At 43.7% G+C, this 21,583-nt stretch overlaps 1 protein-coding gene across 3 annotated transcripts in view; it reads right to left on the bottom strand.

The window, feature by feature from the left end:
• The window catches only part of PCSK6 (proprotein convertase subtilisin/kexin type 6), a 125,333-nt gene extending 107,447 nt beyond the window's left edge, over positions 1–17,886 (bottom strand). For 2 of the 3 annotated variants that reach the window (XM_060755488.2, XM_060755489.2), the window contains exon 1: positions 17,574–17,825. In XM_060755488.2, coding sequence (XP_060611471.2) covers positions 17,574–17,747 — 174 coding nt within the window. In that variant the 5' untranslated portion in view covers positions 17,748–17,825. Of the gene's footprint in view, positions 1–17,562 lie in introns of all 3 variants that reach the window. The other variant, XM_060755490.2, reaches the window with a different exon arrangement.
• Positions 17,887–21,583: the final 3,697 nt, after the last annotated feature.

Raw genomic sequence — 21,583 nt, 5'->3', positions numbered from 1 at the left:
TTTTAATGTTATATTCTCTTCTTTAGTCTCCCTTTGAGTTATCATCTTTTCTATTTTTGTGTATTCCCTACCTCTATTATACTTTTTCCTTATATCACTTGACCATTTACCCAATTGTAAATACTTGTACCAATCTAAGTCTCTTAATTCCTCTTTTATCCTTTCCATATTTACCATTTTCAAGTCCCAGTCTTTTACTTTCATTAGACCTCTTCCATTAAATTCTGCTTCAAGTTCTTTTCTCAAATTTGCTGGAAAGTTTTCTGTCATTAGAACTGGCATGATAGGAGAAATACCTGGCATTAGGGTTTTTTTATATTTTACATTTTTAATATTTTATTCTTACATTGCTGAGGCAACGGGGATGTTGGGAAGGGAGAGGCTGACTACCCACGAAAGATTACTAATACTATATCAGCTCTAGATTATTATGGTTTCATGTGGGCGAACAGATGGCAACTACTGGATGGCATATGTTCTGTATCAGAAACTATAGCTGATGTGGTCTATCCAATGCAATTTTCTGAATCAGCACCCCTAATAACTGAATATAAAGTTGGCCAAAAACTGATTCGTAAACCTGTTGGAGAGTGGTTCCTGCTCAAGTGGTCCCTGGTCAAAAACAAAAAAAAGGTTGCAAACCACTATTAAAAAATATTTTTATTAGGATAGAGTAAATAATATAGTAACCAAGTAAAGAGAAGGAACATGGTGTTTTGAAGAAAAGTAGGAAAATAGAGAGACAGAAATGATTATCTAAAAAAAGAGAAGATGAGAAAAAAATAACCAATATGTAGAAAAAAGATGCATAATTCAAAAAAAAAAAAGTTATAGCTAAGAAAAAAAAAAGGTCCAGTGACTTCCTTCTAATTCTGCATGGGTTACATCTGTATTGTCTATATAATCTTCCTGATATCTAATTAACCACTTTTATAATTCATAGTTATGTAATATTCCCAGTTACAGTTCTTTAAACCACTATTCTAGATGGACAGGTTCAATCAGGGAAACCATGACCCTGAGTCTACAAAAATTGACCAGGGTCGTTGAGGATAGGTTTCACAGCATTGCCATAAGTCAAAGCTGATTTTATGGAAGTTAGCAACCATACTATACATTAAAATATTCCTTTCCAAAATGGGGGTTGCATAAAAATCATGTACATTCTTTGGGGAAATAAAGGGATGATCTCCTTTTCTTTGCATGCTTTGCTATCTTGTCTCAAAGAACCTCATTGGAGACTATTTCCGAGTTGAGGGGACATTTCAGAATGGTTGCGACTAGATCAATTCATTTCAGGGTGGTTGCCACTAGTACTTCCCTGCAACTTAGCAGACTGCAGGTGAAGGTTAATAGGAAAAATGTGTAGAAGTCTCGCCAAATTACTTTTCTCTAAACAGGAGATAGAAGAGATTTCTTGCCTTCAGGGTAAGAAGGAGACAATAAATGCCTTCTGCTTTGTTGAGCTTTCTGTAATCTCTCTAAAAGTCTTGGCCCAAAAAACTTCTATTTATTTCCTTTTGTGAAGCCAAGCCCACATACACAGCGAGTACAAAAGGACCGACAGATTCACTAGACAGAGGCAAACAGCCCATTCATTGAATCTAATGTTTCGAGTCTATTCAACAAAGCAGCAGCTAGTCTACTTTAGCTGCAGAATGTCTGCAAAGAGTCATTTGCACCAATATGAAAACTCTTAAGACCAACAGAATATCTCACAGTTCCTCAGCAGGTGGAGAGACAGAAAGACAGTTGGGGAACATGCTTGGTTGTTTCCATAAGAGAATGAGATAAAAGAGTTACATTTCTGATTGAAAATAAAGGGCACTTTGTCTTCCACAACTCATCTTCTCATTGAGGAATTCCTGATAGGTTTCCAATAATGTCCCCAAGTTCCAAGTAACATGGTTTTTTTAAAAAAAAGGAAGCAGAGGCTTTCAAAAGATCCAAATTTCATTTGTGGGGAGGCAGTTTTCACCCTTGCACTGAAGAACAAGGAGCAGTAAATTCAATCTACAGGAAAAGAGTTTCCACCTAAACATTAGGAAGAATTTCCTGATGGTAAGAGCTGTTTTACAGTGGAATATGTTGCCTCAAAGTGTGTCAGAGTGATTGAAGTGATCCATGGGTGGGAATGAACATAAATAGAAAAAAGGAAAGTCAAATGTAGTCAAACACAGACTCTGAACCTCACGAAAGCTGATTTCAACAAGCTTGTAGGAATAATGGATGTGATGCCATAGTCAGAAATGCTCAAAGGGAAGTGAGTTCATGATACATGTCAGTTTCTCAAAGGTGTGATACTGAACACAACATTTCAAACAATCCCAGCAAGGAAGAAAAGTGGGAGGTATTGAAAGAAATTTAAAGAGGGAACATACAAAGAAGCTTTAGATGAGTTGAGATTCAAAAGAGATATAGAAGAGACATGGAAGAGGGGAGAACTTCCCAAAGAGGAATAAATTAACTCTGTAATTGGAAGGGGAGAAACAGAAAAGCTAATTCTCATAATGAGCTCAGCTTTGCTAAAAACAAAGGGTTTGTCAAAAGCTTTCATGGTCAGAATCACTGGGTAGCTGTGAGTTTTCCAGGCTGTTTGACCATGTTCCAGAAGCATTCTCTCCTATATCTATGGCAGGCATCCTCAGAGGTTGTGAGGTCTGTCGGAAACTAGGCAAGTGGGGTTGATATATCTGGGGAATAATATCCAAGATGGGAGAAAGAACTCTTGTCTGCTGGAATGTGAATGTTGCAATTGGCCAACCTGAGAAGCACTGAATGCACTTGCAGCCTCAAAGCCTGATTGCATCCTGCTGGGGTAACTCTTTATTGGAAAGTGTTAGCTGGCCCTGATTATTTCATGTCTGGAATTCCCCTTTTTAGTGTTCCTCTTTATTTGGTGTCCTGATTTTAGGGTTTTTCTTAATACTGGTAGCCAGATTTTGTTCATTTTCATGGTTTCTTTCTTTTTTGTTGAAATTGTCCACATACTTGTGGCTTTCAATGGCTTCTCTGGGTAGCCTGACATGGTAGTTATTACAGTGATCCAGCATTTCTGTGTTCTCACATAATATGCTGTGTCCAGATTGATTCATCAGGTGCTCTGCTATGGCTGACTTCTCTGGTTGAATTAGTCTGCAATGCCTTTCATGTTCTTTGATTCATGTCTGTGCAATGCTGCTGAGTTTGGTGGTTCCTATGTAGACTTGTCCACAGCTGCATGGTACATGATAGACTCCCGCAGAAGTGAGAGGATCCTTCTAGTCCTTTGTTAATCAAGATGGCCAATTGCAACATTCACACTTGCCTCAAACAGACAAGAGTTCTTTCCCCCACTCTAGACATTCCACAGATATACAAACCTCAATGGCCTAGTTTCCAACAGACCCCACAACATCTGAGGATGCCTGCCATAGAAGTGGGTGAAACATCAGAAGAGAATGCTTCTGGAATATGGATATACAGCTCAGAAAACTCAAAGCAACCCTGTGATTCTGGACATGAAAGACTTCGATAACAGAAAGCTTTTGATTCCCCAACAGCACCTCCAGCACTCTGAAGCCCAGATCCAACCCAACTCTATACATTGAGGAAGGTGCCCCATTCTGAATTTCCATCCAGTTTCTTCCCGCAAGGACTTGGACAATCGTAGCACTCAAAACAGCAGTGAAAGTAACAAATAAATGTCAGGCCATTAGGTTTTCCATTAGAGCCCGATCAGATTCTATGTATTCCCTAAAATGCACATGCCTGGCCTCTTTTTTTCCATCCTCCTGCTTTGATGTCATGAAGCCACAGATTGGCGCCACTTGGCTTCACATATTTTTGTCAGCCACACGCAAGTCCCAAACAATGAGAAAGTGTTCTCCACTTTGCAGTAGCACAGTTAGTATACGGTGGATATGGATTACTGTTTCCATGGAAATAGGGGCCTGCCAGTTCCATCCACCTAAGTGGCACCGTTACCAAAAGCCGAAGGAGCCATTCATCACTATTTAGTGAAATTGGACCAACGACATCATGCATCACAGACTAGCTAAGCTCAAGAGAAGTCCTAATGGAGAAGAATGGTCTTGGAATTGGCGTTCATCCACGTACTCTTCCCAGTTTGGACCGTGAGAAGAGACAGCGGCTCAGAGACAGGAAGTATTTAGCTGAAGGCACTTCCTCTTGTGGGCTTTAGCTTTAAAGATGGAAGCTTTGACACTCATACTTTGACACCAATGCTTCCTCCTCATCCTGGAAAGAAGTGACGAGCTGAGTGCCGCAGGGTTCCATCCTGGGCCCGGTCCTGTTAACATCTTTATTAATGACTTAGATGAAGGGTTAGAAGACATGATCATCAAGTTTGCAGACAACACCAAATTGGGAGGGATAGCCAATACTCCAGAAGACAGGAGCAGGATTCAAAACGACCTTGACAGATCAGAGAGATGAATGGCCAAAACTAACAAAATGAAGTTCAACAGGGACAAATGCAAGATACTCCACTTAGGTAGAAAAAAGAAAATGCAAAGATACAGAATGGGGGACGCATGGCTCGAGAGCAGTACGTGTGAAAAAGATCTTGGAGTCCTCGTGGAGAGCAAGTTAAACATGAGCCAACAATGTGATGTGGCAGCAAAAAAAGCCAATGGGATTTTGGCCTGCATCAATAGGAGCATAATGTCTAGATCTAGGGAAATAATGCTCCCCCTCTATTCTGCCTTGGTTAGACCACACCTGGAATATTGTGTCCAATTCTGGGCACCACAATTCAAGAGAGATATTGACAAGCTGGAATGTGTCCAGAGGAGGGTGACTAAAATGATCAAGGGTCTGAAGAACAAGCCCTATGAAGAGCGGCTTAAAGAACTGGGCACGTTTAGCCTGAAGAAGAGAAGGCTGAGAGGAGATATGATAGCCATGTATAAATATGTGAGAGGAAGTCACAGGGAGGAGGGAGCAAGCTTGTTTTCTGCTTCCCTGGAGACTAGGACACGAAACAATGGCTTCAAACTACAAGAAAGGAGATTCCATCTGAACTTTAGGAAGAACTTTCTGAGTATGAGAGCCGTTCAGTAGTGGAACTCTCTGCCCTGGAGTGTGGTGGAGGCTCCTTCTTTGGAAGCTTTTAAACAGAGGCTGGATGGCCGTCTGTCAGGGTGCTTTGAATGCAATATTCCTGCTTCTAGGCAGGGGGTTGGACTGGATGGCCCATGAGGTCTATTCCAACTCTATGATTCTATGTCAAGATTCAAGTAGGCCCTAAAGGAGTGGAATGTGTTATTGCCCCAACTTTATGCTCCATCTTCATCGCTGTGATACTTCATCTTGTTGACAGGAAGCTTCCCACCAGAGTGGAAATCATCTATCGGACAGATGGCAAGCTATTTAACCTCAGCAGACTGAAAGCCAAAACCAAGGTTACAACAACATCTGTTATAGAACTCCAGTATGCTGATGACAATGTCATCTGTGCGCATTCAGAAGAAAACCTACAAGCCACTCTAAACACCTTCGCAGGAGCATATGAGAAGCTTGGCCTGTCACTGAACATCGAGAAAACCAAGCAGTCACCAGCCAATCCCTCTCCAATGTCAGAAATACAGCTTAATGGTGTAACATTAGAAAATGTTGATCATTTCTGTTACCTTGGCAGCCACCTCTCCACAAAAGTCAACATTGAAACTGAAATGCAACTCCGCCTGAGCTCTGTGAGTGCAGCTTTTTCCCAAATGAAGCAGAGAGTGTTTGAGGACTGGGACATCTGTAGGGATACCAAGCTGCTTGTTTATAAAGCTATTGTCCTCCCAACCCTTCTTTACGCCTGCGAGACATGGACTGTCTACAGACGTCACATGAAACTCCTGGAATGATTCCATCAACGCTGCTTCTGGAAAATCCTGCAAATATCTTGGGCAGACAAGCAGACAAATGTCAGTGTGCTGGAAGAAGCAAAGACCACCAGCATTGAAGCGATGGTCCATCAACTCCTCTGGACTGGCCACATTGTCCGGATGCCCGACAACCATCTCCCAAAGCAGTTGCTCTACTCTGAACTCAAGAATGGAAAAGGAATGTTAAAGATGGAATGGAAAAGAGATTTAAAGATAGGCTCAAAGCTAACCTTAAAAACTCTGGCATAGACACTGAGAACTGGGAAGCCCTGGCCCTTGAGGACTCCAGCTGGAGGTCAGCTGTGACCAGCAGTGCTGTAGAATTTGAAGAGGAACAAATGGAGGGTGAAAGAAACGTGCCAAGAGGAAGGCGTGTCAAGCCAACCCCAACCGAGACCACCTTCTATCTGGAAACCAATGCCTTTGCTGCGGGAGAAGATGCAGATCAAGAATAGGGCTCCACAGTCACCTACGGACCCACCAGTACACTGATCTTGGAAGACTATCCTACTCAGAAAACTAAGTAAGTAAGTAAAGGAGTGGAAGCAAACCAGACAGTCATTTGGTCTCTGTCACACCACTTGGTTGTACCCCATACAAAGAAACTATAGGATGTTTACCAACATCAACGTTTGTGGTCAGAGCAGGGTTGCCATTAGCTTCCTCTGAGTTGGGAGTGTGACTTGCACAAGGTCAACTGATGGGTTGGCAAGGATGAAAGGGGTTTGAACCCTGATCTCGGAGAGTCTTTGTCCAGGACAAGAACCAATAGTGCTTTCAGTCGAGAACAAACACCCATTGGGATAAGAGGCAATCATGACTAAGAACATCTCCATGATTATCAACCCCAGTCTACCTTCTGATGAAAAGCTTCTTGAATGCAAAAAGAAAGTTGAGCAATTCTCTGCCGAAAGACATGGTTCCTGGCACCTACTTATCTTTTTGGCCCCAAGCAAATAGCTTTCAGTTCTCTCTGGTTTTTTACAATCTCTTTTACTTCTGCTTTCACGTCGTGTTTTGAGTAAATTTTATCTGCTGTAATTTTCTGTTTTCTTGTGATGCTTGATTGAGTCTACATTGTTTTGAATCACCGTTGGGCAGAGTCTTTCATTCCACTCTTTTTATGCAAACTTCAAGGATTTTGTGGTTTTAATTGTATCCTGCCATGCTGTCAACTGGGTACAGTGTGACAAACACATATTAGAAAGAAAGGAAGGAATGTGTAACAAATCTGTCCCAGGACTATCTGTTCTGCTGCCTTTTCCCACAATAATTTACTTCCAGGGAGCCCATATGGCTGCTCTCCCCACACATTCAATTCTATAGGGGAAGGTAAAGGTAAAGGTTTCCTTTGACATTAAGTCTAGTCGTGTCTGACTATGGGGGGTGATGCTCATCTCAATTTCTAAGCCGAAGAGCTGGTGTTGTCCGTAGACACCTCCAAGGTCAAGTGGCCGGTATGACTGCATGCAGTGCCGTTTCCTTCCCGCAGGAGCTGTACCTATTGATCTACTCATATTTGCATGTTTTCAAACTGCTAGGTTGGCAGAAGTTGGGGCTAACAGTGGGAGCTCACCCCGCTCCCCGGATTCGAACTACCGACCTTTTGGTCAGCAAGTAGAGCAGCTCCGCGGTTTAACCCACTATGCCACTGAGGACTACTCTATGGCATAGTGCTTCTAAATATGAAAGTGTTATTGAAGGCTTTCATGGCTGGAATCACTGGGTTGCTGTGTTTTCCGGGCTGTTTGGCCTTGTTCCATAAGCATTTTCTTCTGACGTTTCACCCACATCTATGGCAGGCATTCTCGAGCTTTGTTGGAAACTCAGCAAGTGAGGTTTATATATCTGTGGAATGTCCAGGGTGGGAGAAAGAACTCTTGTCTGTTTGCAATTGGTTACCTTGTTTAGCACTGACTAGCATTGCAGCATCAAAGCCTGGCTGCTTCCTGCCTGGGGGAATCCTTTGTTGGGAGATGTAAGTTCTGCAGAAGTAAAATATGAGAACACCAAGAAATGCCACAAAGGCGTCTTAAGCTAAGAGGAGGTTGTGCTCTGTGGGATCTGAGATAACAAGAGAAGCACATGAACGTGAGAAGGATCAAGAGCAGCAGAACTATTGTTCATTATTGCAACTTGGGATGAGATTTGTGATGCAAAAAAAAAAAAATCCATTTAGATTAAAAACACCTTTACTGGTTCCTCTTATGGATATTTTTTTTGTAAAAAACAACCCACTACACATGGAAATATTCTATAGCCCAACGCTGTGGTCTGAATTACAAACAGAGCTTATCGTTAAATTCTATTTGATTGCTCTCGTCTGTAGTTTGCATACATTTGCTAACCACTGCTTCCCCTTGCGTCTATCCACCTTCTTTTAATCACATGGGGAAACCATTTTACATTACCAGCCCATAATAACTTACTTATGCCCTTGATGGGACACATTGATTTATTTTTCTTTCAATTTTTTTCATTATGGTCTTTCAATTCACAATTATAGCCTTGTGGTGTTCATGCTGGAGGTTATCCTGGATTCGTTTAAAGACAAAATTCCATTCAGGGGAAAATGATCAAGACTGATGTTGGATTCTGCAGCAAAGCTGCACTGTTCATAAAGAGAGACAACAGTAACAGACAGTGAAAAGGACAGTACAGACTGTGAGCAAAGAAGCCTGACTAGTATGAGCTACACAACAGTTCTATTATACTAGGACAGGGAATCATGCCACTCTTCAGATAGTGCTGAACTCCATGTTCCAGCAATGGGATATGCAGTACAATACCATTTGGAGGGCAGCATGATTCCCACCCATATCATATCCATAAAGTATGCACCAGAGACAGCAAAACAGCAGCATTACTGCTATATTCCATAGGCTGTATTTTTCCCTACTCAGGTCACATCTATACTATAGAATTAATGCAGGTGATACCACTTTAAGTGTCTTAATTCAATGCCATGGAATCACTGGAGATCACCTACTATCAGAAGGAACGTATATGCTGACGATCGTGCTATCACCACTCATGCAGGGAGCTTTGAAATGGTTGAACAGAAGCTCTCTGAAGCTTTGGGTGCTCTTACTGCCTATTTCAGAGAAAACCAGCTGATTCCTTGTCCATCTAAAACACAGACATGTGATTTTGGTAATTTCTCAAGTCACTACTCTCTCTCTCTCTCTCACACACACACACACACACACACATAAATCTTAAGAACAGACAAGCATGTCTGAGGATTACCTGGGAAGGAATCCCACTGGAGCATTGCAGCACACCTAAATAGCATCTGGGAGTGACTGTGAACCATGCGCTGACTATCAAGCACTGCTTGACTATCAAGCAAAAAGAGGGTGCTAGAAATAATATCATATGAAAGCTGACTTGCACAACCTAAGGATCACAACCAGCCACAGTGAAGACATCTGCCCTTGCGCTTTGCTACTCTGCTGCTGAATACGCATGCCCACTGTGGAATACATCTCACCACATTAAAACAGTAGATGTGACTCTTAATGAGACATGCGGCATTATCACAGGATGTCTATGCCCTACACCACTGGAGAAATTACACTGTTTAGCCAGTATTGTACAACCTGACATCCGTCGGGACGTAGCAGACAGTAACAAAAGGACCAAGGCAGTGACATCTCCAGCCCATCCTCTGTTCGGATATCAGCCAGCACACCAATGTCTTAAATCAAGAAATAACTTCCTAAGATCTACACAGATACTCGTAGGAATATCTCAGCAAGTGAGAGCACAAAAGTGGCAGGCTAAAACCCGGAACCTCAATCCATGGCTGATACTGAATCAGAGACTCCTTCCTGGGCACACAGAAGACTGGGCGACTTGGAAGGCGCTGAACAGACTGCGTTCTGGCACCATGAGATGCAGAGCCAATCTTAAGGAATGGGGACACAAAGTGGAGTCCACAACATGTGAATGTAGAGAAGAACAAACCACAGATCACCTACTACAATGCAACCTGAGTCCCACCACATGCACAATGGAGGACCTTCTCACAGTAACACCAGAGGCACTCCAAGTGACCAGCTTCTGGTCAAAGGAAATTTAGTATAATGCCAAATTTTTAACTTTGTTTGTGGTTTTTGATACATTATAACTGTATTCTCCATTCGCTTGGCACAATAAAAATAATTTGGAGTTATAGTTTTATAAGGTCTTTTAGTCTTCCCTGATGATTCCATATCATTTAGATATTTAAACATCTCTAGCCAATCTCAGTCTTCCAAGGGCAGCCTACTGTAACAGTTCTTGCTGTTCAGGAAGATTCTCAAAAGGTTCAACCAAGCCTTGCTTCACTGTTATTTACATTTGCTAGCCCTGTCCCCTGAAGCAATGAAAAGAACTTTGTTCCTCTTTCAGATATCTGAAGACAACTATCATGCCTTCTCTCCTTCAGGCTAAACATTCCCAACCATTTAAATCATCCTCATCTGTCCTGAAGTTACACCCAATTGTTATCCTAAAGCAGGCTCATTGTATGCGTGGAAACTTGGTAAATCAACACCCATATAAGTCAACTTAACTTGGGAGGATGTACTTAACTTGGGAGGATCTAGAAAAGCATTTATACAACCTGGGGGTCGGGACCTCTGGGCGGGTCGCAAGGGGGTATCAGAGGGGTTACCAAAGACCACCAGAAAACGCAGCATTTTCTGTTGGTCATGGGGGTTCTGTATGGGAAGTTTGGCCCAATTCTATTGTTGGTGGGTTCAGAATGCTCTTTGATTATAGGTGAACTATAAATCCGAGCAACTGCAACTCCCAAATGACACAATCAATCCCCTCACCAGTATTCAAATGTGGGTGTATTGAGTATTTGTGCCAAATTTGGTCTAGTGAATGAAAATCCATCCTGCATATCAGAGATTTACATCATGATTCAGTAGGAAAATTACAGTTATGAAGTAGCAATAAAAATAATGTTATGGTAGGGGTCACCACAACATGAGGAACTGTATTAAGTGGTCGTGGCATTAAGAAGGTTAAGAAACACTGATCTAGAATATGCCTAGAGACGACACATATGGTTGCGGATAAATGCCCAGACACACAGACACAGGGGGTATACCATACTCTTGATGCATTGGCTTTTCATAATGTATCGCTCTTTGTTGCTTATCATACGACTTTTGCTATTCTGCTTCTTCCTTAGTATTCAGTCAATTAGATGTTTGATGAGCCTTCTAAGTTGCATGTCTTTAAAGACAATCTTTATCCTACTGCTACCCATGCCCAACGATGTGTGAAGCTGTTGTTTTTAAATCTCCAACTGAGATGTTATTAAAGTCCCCAAATGCACTAAAGTTCAGCTAATTATGAGCAAAAAAAAAAAACCTTTCCCATCTTTCAAGTTCTAGCTATAATAATGCAATACTTTATAGCCCGCCCTATCTCCCCAAGGGGACACAGCTATGGAGTCATCCAGTGTTTTCTCACCCGTTCCCCAACATTTCTTCATTACCGCCACCTGATTTTCCCCCACAAAAAAACACACCCACAAAAAAAAAATCAATCTACCTTTGATCAGGGAAGAAATATATAAACGGCTTTATAAATGCAGCTAAATTGATAAGGGCACACTTTGCTAGGCAAAAATTAAATATTGATTCATTTCTACCAGCAGTTCCCTTCGGCGTCCGCCTGAGATGCTTTTTTTCCTGTCACAATTTAGTTAACTAATTACTTGTAGGGTCCATCTGCTTTTGCATCTCAACTTGACCATTCAGATGGGACTATGAAGCAAAAGTCGAAATGGTGCACAAGATGAATGGATAGAGTTTGGAAGGAATTGATATTTTGGAGCCATTCTGGAGGGGTTTTTTGTGTGTGTGTGTGTCAGGAGTAACTTGAGAAACTGCAAGTCATTTCTGGTGTGAGAGAATTGGCCGTCTGCAAGGATGTTGCCCAGGGGACACCTGGATGATTTTTGATGTTTTATCATCCTCGTGGGAGGCTTCTCTCATGTCCCTGCATGAGGAGCTGGAGCTGATAGAGGGAGCTCATCCGCCTCTCCCCGGATTCGAACCTGCAACCTGTCAGTCTTCAGTCCTGCTGGCACAGGAGTTTAATCCACTGTGCCACCGGGGGCTCCCATTCTGGAGGTAAACCTTGATTTCAAGAGTTGTTATTATATGAGGGTGGGTCAAAAAGTATTGCTTCCATCACTCTAGCTTTTATTTCTTTCATAGTTCCTGGACTATCTATGCATGATATGATACAGGTAATCTTACTCTACCAATGTAGTCTTTTCTTTTACTTGGTGGACTGTACTTCTCATCAGGAGAGTTGAACCTGGGAGTTGGGGCTCCTGGGGGTGTCGCGAGGGAGTGTCAGAGGGGTCGCCAAAGCAAACAGTATTTTTTTGTTGGTCATGAGGCTCCTGTGTGGGAAGTTTGGCCCAATTCTATTGTTGGTGGGGTTCAGAATGCTCCTTGATTGTAGGTGAATTATAAATCCTAGCAATTGCAACTCCCAAATGTCAAAGTTTATTTTCCCCAATCTCTGCTAGTATTGACATTTGGGCATATTGAGTATTTGTGCCAAGTTTGGTCCAGATCCATCATTGTTTGAGTCCAGTGCTCTCTGCATGGAGATAAACTACAATTCCCAAACTTAATGTCAATGCCCACCAGACCCTTCCAGCATTTTCTGTTGGTCATGGGAGTGCTGTGTGCCAAGTTTGGTTCAATTCCATTGTTGGTGGAGTTCAGAATGCTCTTTGATTGTAGGTGAACTATAGATCCCAGCAACTACAACTCTCAAATGACAAAATCAATCCTTCCCAACCCCACCAGTATTCAAAGTTGGGCGTATTGGGTATTTGTGCCCAATGAAAACACATCCTGCATATCAGATATTTACATTATGATTCATAACAGTAGCAAAATTACAGTTATGAACTGCAATGAAAATAATTTTATGGTTGGGGGTCACTACAACATGAGGAAGTGTATTAAGTGGTCATGGCATTAGGAAGGTTGAGAAACACTGAGTTAGCATTTCCTTTTATTATTTAACTAGGTTCTAAATACATGACTGGGTCAAAAAGTAATGCCTCCATAGATCTAACTTTTATTTCTTTCACAGCTCCTGGACTATCCATGCATGATATGATAGAGGTAACATTACTCAACTGATAGGGTGTTTTCTTTTTCCGATTGACTGATTAAGACCATGAATCTGAAGCTAAAAGAAAGAGTCATTATTAAATTTCTGGCAAAAGAAGGTTGTGCACCTAAGCAAATCCATCCTCTCTTGAAGAATGTTTATGATTTGGCCCCATCTGACTTTTACCTGTTTGTCCCTCTGAAAGACAACCTATGTGGTTTCAGATTCAACGACTTGAATGACATTAAAACAGCTTTAAAATAATGGATCACAAAGCAAAACCCTGAATTTTTACAAAATGATTTTGATGCCTGAGTTAAACGATGGCGCAAATGTGTACAAATTGATGGTGGCTATGTTGAATGGTAAGTTTTGAATACAGGATAGTTCAGGCTATGATCTACAGCAACTTCTGCTGTTATAAGTTCATTCAGAACGCTTTTATGATACAGGAGGCAAAACCTTTTGACCTACCTGCATATTTATTTATACTCTGCTTTATCTTTCCTGCAGGAGACTTAAAGCAGCTTAACATAAAATTTAAAATATACAATTTAAAATATACAAGCACCCCAAAATCCAGAGGAAAGAGTGGGATGCAAACCCAGAAAGCAATGGGTCATGGAAAAGATGGAGAGGGGTCTCTTAAGGAATCTCTACATCATTCAAACTGTATATGAATTTCAAGTATTGGATACTGGATATTGACAAGATGGAACATGTTCAGAGGAGGACAACCAAGGTCGTCAAAGATGTGGAAATCGATCTCTCTGAGGAATGACTTAGAGATCTGGGTGTGTTTAGCTTGGGGGAGAGAAGGTTGAGAAGTGATAAGGCCGTCATAAATAAATACCTGATGGGATTTTATCTACAACAGCAACGCTACTCAATGTGGTGGCCCCTGAGCCACTGGCCCACCAATCCATTTTACCCAATGGGCACCAATACAGTGCTGGTTTCTGGCATATAATGGTTGGTCCCTGATAGCTGATGAGGAAACAAAGGAGGTTTGTTGCTCCCCAGACTGAAACATAAACCAAAAGATCCAAATGAAAAGAAAAGTGATTCTGCCTACACTTTAGAGAGAACTTCTTGATTGTAAGAGATGCTGGACTGCATCACAGAATGGTTGGAGGTCTTTAAACAGATGTTAGATGTTGGAGGAATACTTTGAGTGAGTTGCTGTGAGTTTTCCGGGCTGTATGGCCATGTTTCAGAAGCATTGCGAGGCCTGTTGTAAACCAGACAAGCAAGGTTTATATATCTGTGAAATGTCCAGGGTGGGAGAAAGGACTCTTTGTCTGTTGGAGGCAAGTGTGAATGTTGCATTTGGCCAGCTTGATTAGCACTGAATAGCCTTGCAGCTTCAAAGCCTGGCTTCTTTGTGCCTGGAGGAATCCTTTGTTCCACCCTGGACAATCCACAAATATATAAACCTCACTTGCCTAGTTTCCAACAGATCTTACAACCTCTGAGGATGCCTGCCATAGATGTGGGCAAAACGTCAGGAGAGAATGCTTCTGGAACATGGCTATACAGCCTAGAAAACTCACAGTAACCCAGTGATTCTGGCCATGAAAGCCTTCAACAACACAGGGCTTTGAGTATTCAAGAATGGAAGTAGATATGACTAGATTTCTCTTTGATCTCTATCATTCTGTGATCCTAGATTAGGCATTTGTTGACTCTTCCTGTCAATAAACAGATTCCCTGCATAACTCTCCACCCTAAAAGTTTTGTATTATATAGAAACAGACTTTAGGGTTTGGTGGGAGGGTAAATTGTAAAACAGATTGCTATTTATTGCCTGATTTTTCCTGCTTCCAACAAGCCTGGAGGTCAGCTAGGGTACAACCCACAGACAAAGGCTAACATGACTTTTCCAATGTTTCAGTAACTTTCCCAAATCCTATATGGAAGGAACTAGACAGAAAGGAGAGCAGACAAAAGTAAAAGGAAGGAGACAGAAAGAGGGAAGTGAATTGGATGAGATGATAAACTACAGCACAAGGAGGAGGAATACTCCAGTAAAAATATACAGAACCCCTAATAATAATAATAATAATAATAATAATAATAAGAAGAAGAAGAAGAAGAAGAAGAAGAAGATCGAACTGCAAAGACTCTGGCACAAGCCAGTAAAGGTGGTCCCAGTGGTGATCGGCACACTGGGTGCAGTGCCTAAAGACCTTGGCCTGCACTTAAACACAATCTGCGCTGACAAAATTACCATCTGCCAGCTGCAGAAGGCAACCTTACTGCGATCTGCACACATTATTAACCGATACATCACAAAGTTCTAGACACTTGGGAAGTGTCTGATGTGTGATCCAATACAACAGCCAGCAGAGTGTCTGCTGTGGACCCATCTTGTTGAGTTTCAAATAATAATGATGATGATAATAAAAATAACAATAACAACAACACCACTTGGGAAGTGTCCAACGTGTGACCAAATACAAAAGCCAGCATAGTAGTCTTGTTTTCTGTGTATTAATCTTGTTATGTATCAAATAGTAGTAGTAATAATAATAATAATAATTTATTTTTAAGCCACCCTCTCTCCCTGAAGGGACTCAGGGTGGGTAATGTGAGGCTATGGATTCCAGAGGTGACAAAACTTTGCCCCAAGACTTCTATGAAGTTGCACCTCCATAGGTCTTAATAACAGAAGTGTATTAAGTGAGTCAACACTGAGAAAGAGTATGGCAGCAATTGCTGTTGACCCCTCCTAGGAGGGCTGTAAGGAATGCATGCAATCTGGAAGTAAACTGCACTGTAAACATAAAAATCTATGTGTACTATAAGGAATGCATGCAATCTGGAAGTAAACTGCAATGGAAACATCATGTCTATTGTTACGACTATCATTACTACTATTAGTCCATTCCTCTCCTCCACCAGTATTAGGACCCAAAGAACCAACCCAGATCTTACTTGCAAAGGGATCTAGTAGCAGCAGGCATGTAGCTGGGGGGGGGGGGGGGGGTTACTGGTACATTATTTAAACTGTTATGTTTATTCATATCATGATCTGAGCACCATGCTCAGTATATCTCATATGCATGGGGGTATTGGGGTAATGATACAAAAGGTTTGCTAGGGTAGACCCTCTTTTTTTACTCAGACTCACCCCCCCCCCCCCCCCCAATCAAAATCCTGGCTACGGACCTGAGTAGCAGCTTAGAGACTAAGGATGCATCTACACTAGGCATGACCCCATGCCTGAGCTACACTGTAGAATGAACACAGTTTAGCACCACTTTAATGCCAAGGCTCAATGCAATGGACGTTATAGTTTGGTGAGGCACCAGAATAATTTTTTTGTAAAAGGATTGTATAACATTGAGCCATAGATCTTAAAGTAGTATCCAACTACATTCATTCTACAGTGCAGATACACACCTGAAATGGGAGGCAAAAGTTGGGAGCATGAGCTTTGATAGAGTTGGGTCTTAATTTCCTCCTTTGCATCCGGACTCACAGACAGCGGGGCTGGGGGAAAAAGCTTTCAGAAGCTTCCCAAATAATGGCAAAGGGGGGAAATTGCATTGTCAGCTGCCTACGTTGAAAGTGTGGGGTCATTTAAGAGCTCCATCCCTGGAAAGGAGGAGAGTCCGGCTGGCGATGCTTTGAGAACCTGGGCAAAGCGAGAAGCCTAGTAATTTCCCCACACAATAGGCGCATCAGAAAAGCTCCCGACTTGGGTTGGGGATGGAAGCATCGGCAGCAGGAGCCTCTGGAGGAAAGTCTGGCTGGCGATGCTTTGAGAAACGAGGCAAAGCGCTGAGCCCAGGTATTTCTCCGCACAAAAGGCGCATCAGAAAAGCTCCCAACTGGGGTCGGGGACAGAAGCACCGGCAGCAGGAGCCTCTGGAGGAAAGTCTGGCTGGCAACGCCTTGAGGAGGAAAGTCTGGGCAAAACAGGGAGCCCAGGTATTTCCCCGCACAAAAGGCGCATCAAAAAAGCTCCCGACTGGGGTCGGGGACGGAAGCATCGGCAGCAGAAGCCTCCGGAGGACAGTCTGGCTGCCCACGCTTTGAGAAAGCAAGCAAAGCAGGGAGCCCATGTATTTCCCTGCACAAAAGGCGCACCAAAAAAAAGGTCCCGACTGAGGACGGAGAGGGAAGCATCGGCAGCAGGAGCCTCCCGAGGAAAGTCTGGCTGGCCACGCTTTGAGAAACCGGGCAAAGCACGGAGCCCAGGTATTTCCCCGCACAAAAGGCGCATCAAAAAAGCTCCCGACTGGGGTCAGGTACGAAAGCGTCGGCAGCAGGAGCCACCGGGAACCTCTGGGAAGGGAGAGATAGGGCACCCCCTCAGGCCAAGGCGTTTGGGCAGCAAAAGGACACCCTTGAGTGTCGATGGGGTGTTTTGCAGGGGGATAGTCGGCCTCCTGATGTTCCCAGCCTCCCCAAGATCCCCTTCCTGCCGGGAAAAGGGGAAGACCCCTCCGGGAAAGAAACTTTTTTAGGCGAGATCCTGTGGGAGACCCGCGACCTTTCTGCGCGACCGCCTTGGGTTCCGCCGAAAGCCCACCTGCGCCTCACCTGCCCGAGGTTGAGGTATCCATAAGCAGCGGCCAGGCGCTCCGCCTCCAGGGCGCCCCCCGACACTCGCACGGCCCAGTGGTTGGTGTAGACGGAGCGGGACCCTCCGGGAGAGCCCGAGGCGAAGGCGAGGAAGGGGAGGAAGAGGAGCAGGCCGGGCTCCGAGCCGTGCATGGCGGAGGAAGGAGAGGAGAGGAGAGGAGAGGAGGGAGAAGAGGCACCGACCGTGGCTCCCAGCGAGCGAGGAGAAAGAAGGAGGGAAGGAGGGAGAGAAGGAGGGAGGGAAGGAGGCAGGGAGGGGACTCCGCCTCCTCCCGGGAAGGGAGGGATCCACCCCCCAAAAAAGAGAGACACCAAGCCTCGCCCCCAAAGCCTGGGGCGAATTCCAGGGACTTCAACTTCCCCCCAAGCTACCCAGGGAAGAGTGGAGTCCCGGCTTCCCTCGCCGAAGAAACTCCCAGTCCTTCGGGTCGGACTCCAGTCCTTTCTGACTCAGAACTCGTGCCCGGGAGGCTTCTTCCGAGGCTGAGAGAGTGCGACGTGCCCAAGGTCACCCCACCGGTTCCTTCACTGAAGGAGCTCCTCTGCATTCCCCTTCTTTTCCGACTTGAAACCATTATGTGATTGTCTTGCTCTGCTTCATAGAATCATAGAGTTGGAAGAGACCTCCTGGGCCATCCAGTCCAACCCCATTCTGCCAAGAAGCAGGAATATTGCATTCAAAGCACCCCCGAGAGATGGCCATCCAGCCTCTGCTTAAGAGCTTCCAAAGAAGGAGCCTCCGCCACACTCTGGGCAGAGAATAATAGAATAATAGAGTGGGAAGAGACCTCATGGGCCATCCAGTCCAACCCCCTGCAGAGAAGCAGGAATATTGCGTTCAAAGCACCCCCAATAGATGGCCATCCAGCCTCTGTTTAAAAGCTTCCCAAGAAGGAGCCTCTACCACACTCCGGGCAGAGAATAATGGAATCATAGAATGATAGAGTTGGAAGAGACCTCATGGGCCATCCACTCCAACCTCCTGCTGAGAAGCAGGAATATTGCGTTCAAAGCACCCCTGACAGATGGCCATCCAGCCTCTGCTTAAAAGCTTCCAAAGAAGGAGCCTCCACCACACTCCGGGGCAGAGAGTTCCACTGGTGAAGGTGGTTTTGCCAGTTTCAGTTCCTGCCATCTGTTGGGGATGCTTTGAGAGTTCCACTGCTGAACAGCTCTCACAGTCAGAAGTTCTTCCTAAAGTTCAGATGGACTCTCCTTTCTTGTAGTTTGAAGCCATTGCTCCTCGTCCTAGTCTCCAGGGCAGCAGAAAACAAGCTTGCTCCCTCCTTCTGATGCAAGCATGTAGCCAAGAAGGGGGCTTCAGGGGCTTCAGCCCCCCCTCCCCGAAATTCTCAGGGTGGTTCACAAGAAGGCCTTACTGGTACATTATTTAAACTGTTATGTTTATTCATATCATGATCTGATCACCGTGTTCAATATATCCCATCTGCATGGGGGTATTGGGATAACAATACAAAAGGTTTGCTAGGGTAGATCCTCAGCCCCCCCCCCAAATCAAACGTACCACCCCACCCCCCCAAATCAAAATCCTGGCTACGGCCTGTCCCAATGAATTCCTCTCACGTATTTATACAGGGCTATCATGTCTCCTCTTAGCCTTCTCTTCTTCCGGATAAACATGCCCAGCTCTTTAAATCACTCTTCATAGGGCTTGTTCTCCAGACTCTTAATCATTTTGGTCTCCCTCCTCTGGACACATTTCAGCTTGTCAATATCGCTCTTCAATTGTGATGCCCAGAATTGGACACAATGTGATTTCAGGTGTGGTCTAACCAAGGCAGAATAGAGGGGTAGCAGGACTTTCCTGGATCTAGACACTAGACTCCTATGACGCAGACCAAAATCTCATTGGCTTTTTTTGCCACTGCATCACATTGTTGGCTTATGTTTAACTTGTTGCCCACGAAGACTTCAAGATCTTTTTCACATGTACTGCTCTCGAGCCAGGCGTCTCCCATTCTGTATCTTTGCATTTCATTTTTTTCTGCTTAAGTGGAGTATCTTGCATTTGTCAGTGTTGAACTTCATTTTGTTCGTTTTGGCCTATCTCTCTAATCTGTTAAGATCATTTTGAATTCTTCAAAACCTCCATCACTTTCCAATGCACCATATTCCACAGCCAAAGAGCTCTTAGGGTCTGGAAGTTTTTTTAGTGTTTAGGTCAGCATTTCTCAATCTGAGAGCCAGGAGGAGGTGTCATAGGAGTCACCAAAGACCATCAGAAAACACAGTATTTTCTGTTGGTCATAGAGGTGCTGTGTAGGAAGTTTGGCCCAGTTCTATTGTTGGTGGAGTTCAGAATGCTCTTTGATTGTAGGTGAACTATAAATCCCAGCAATCCCAGCAACTTCAACTCCCAAATGGCAAGGTCTATTTCCCCCAAATTCCACCAGTGTTCACATTTGGGCATATTGAGTATTTGTGCCAAGTTTGGTCCAGATCCATCATTGTTTGAGTCCACAGTCGTCTCTGGATGTAGGTGAACTACAAATCCAAAACTCAAGGTCAATGCCCACTAAACCTTTCCAGTATTTTCTGTTGGTCATTGGAGTTCTGTGTGTGAAGTTTGGTTCAATTCAATCATAGGTGGAATTCAGAATGCTCTTTGATTGTAGGTGAACTATAAATCCCAGCAACTACAACTTCCAAATGAAAAATCAATCTCCCCGCAACCCCACCAGTATTCAAATTTGGGCGTATCAGATATTTGTGCCAAATTTGATCCAGTGAATTAAAATACACCCTGTATATCAGATATTTACATGACAATTCATAACAGTAGCAAAATTACAAAAATTTTATGGTTGGGGCGTCATTACAACATGAGGAATTGTATTAAGGGGTCGCAGCATTAGGAAGATTGAGAACCACTGGTTTAGGTGGAATCTCTTTTCCTGCAGTTGCTCCATTGCATTGTCGAAGGCTTTCATGGCCAGAATCACTGGGTTGTTTTGAGTTTTCTGGGCTGTCTGGCCATGTTCCAGAAGCATTCTCTCCAGATGTTTCGCCCACATCTATGGCAGGCATCCTCAGAGGCTGCAAGTGAAACGTCAGGAGAGAATGCTTCTGGAACATGGCCAGACAGTCCGGAAAACTCACAACAACCCAACCTAGTGGGTTTCCATGGCCAAAAGGAGATTTGAACCTGGCTCTCTCGACTCTCTCGGGCTTGTGCATGTATGTGCCTTCAAGTCACCTGTCAACTTCTAGTTTCATAAGGTTTTCTTCGGCAGGGGATACTCAGAGGTGGTTTTGCCAGTTCCTTCCTTTGAAAAACAATCTACAGCAACTGATATTCACTGATGGCCTCCAAGCCCTATGAGGAGCGGCTTAAAGAACTGGGCATGTTTAGCCTGAAGAAAAGAAGGCTGAGAGGAGACATGATAGCCAAGCCATGTATAAATATGTGAGAGGAAGTCACAGGGATGAAAGAGCAAGCTTGTTGTCTGCTTTCCTGGAGACTAGGACACAATGGAACAATGGCTTCAAACTACAAGAAAGGAGATTCCACCTGAACATTAGGAAGAACTTCCTGATTGTGAGAGCTGTTCAGCAGTGGAACTCTCTGCCCCAGAGTGTGGAAGAGGCTTTTTCTTTAGAATCTTTTAAACAGAGGCTGGATGGCCATCTGTTGGGGTTGCTTTGAATACAATTTTCCTGCTTCTTGGCAGAATGGGGTTGGACTGGATGGCTCATGAAGTCTCTTCCAACTCTTAAGATTCTATGATTCTATTCAAATATTAATCAGAACTCATCCAGCATCACTTACAGGATTTGGTAGGATCTGGTACCTTTATGATATTTTGGACTTCCTTCTCTAGTAAATCTTGATTCATGGCTGGAATCACTGGGTTGTTGTGAGTTTTCCAGGCTGTATGGCCATATTCCAGAAGCATTCTCTCCTGACACGAATCAAGGAACACAAAAGGCACTGCAGACTACTTCAG

Source organism: Anolis sagrei, chromosome 9 (assembly GCF_037176765.1).
Source record: "Anolis sagrei isolate rAnoSag1 chromosome 9, rAnoSag1.mat, whole genome shotgun sequence".
In the NCBI taxonomy this organism is placed as follows: Eukaryota; Metazoa; Chordata; class Lepidosauria; order Squamata; family Dactyloidae; genus Anolis; species Anolis sagrei.
Note: the sequence above shows the minus strand (reverse complement) of the source record. Positions and strands in the feature narration are given on the sequence as shown.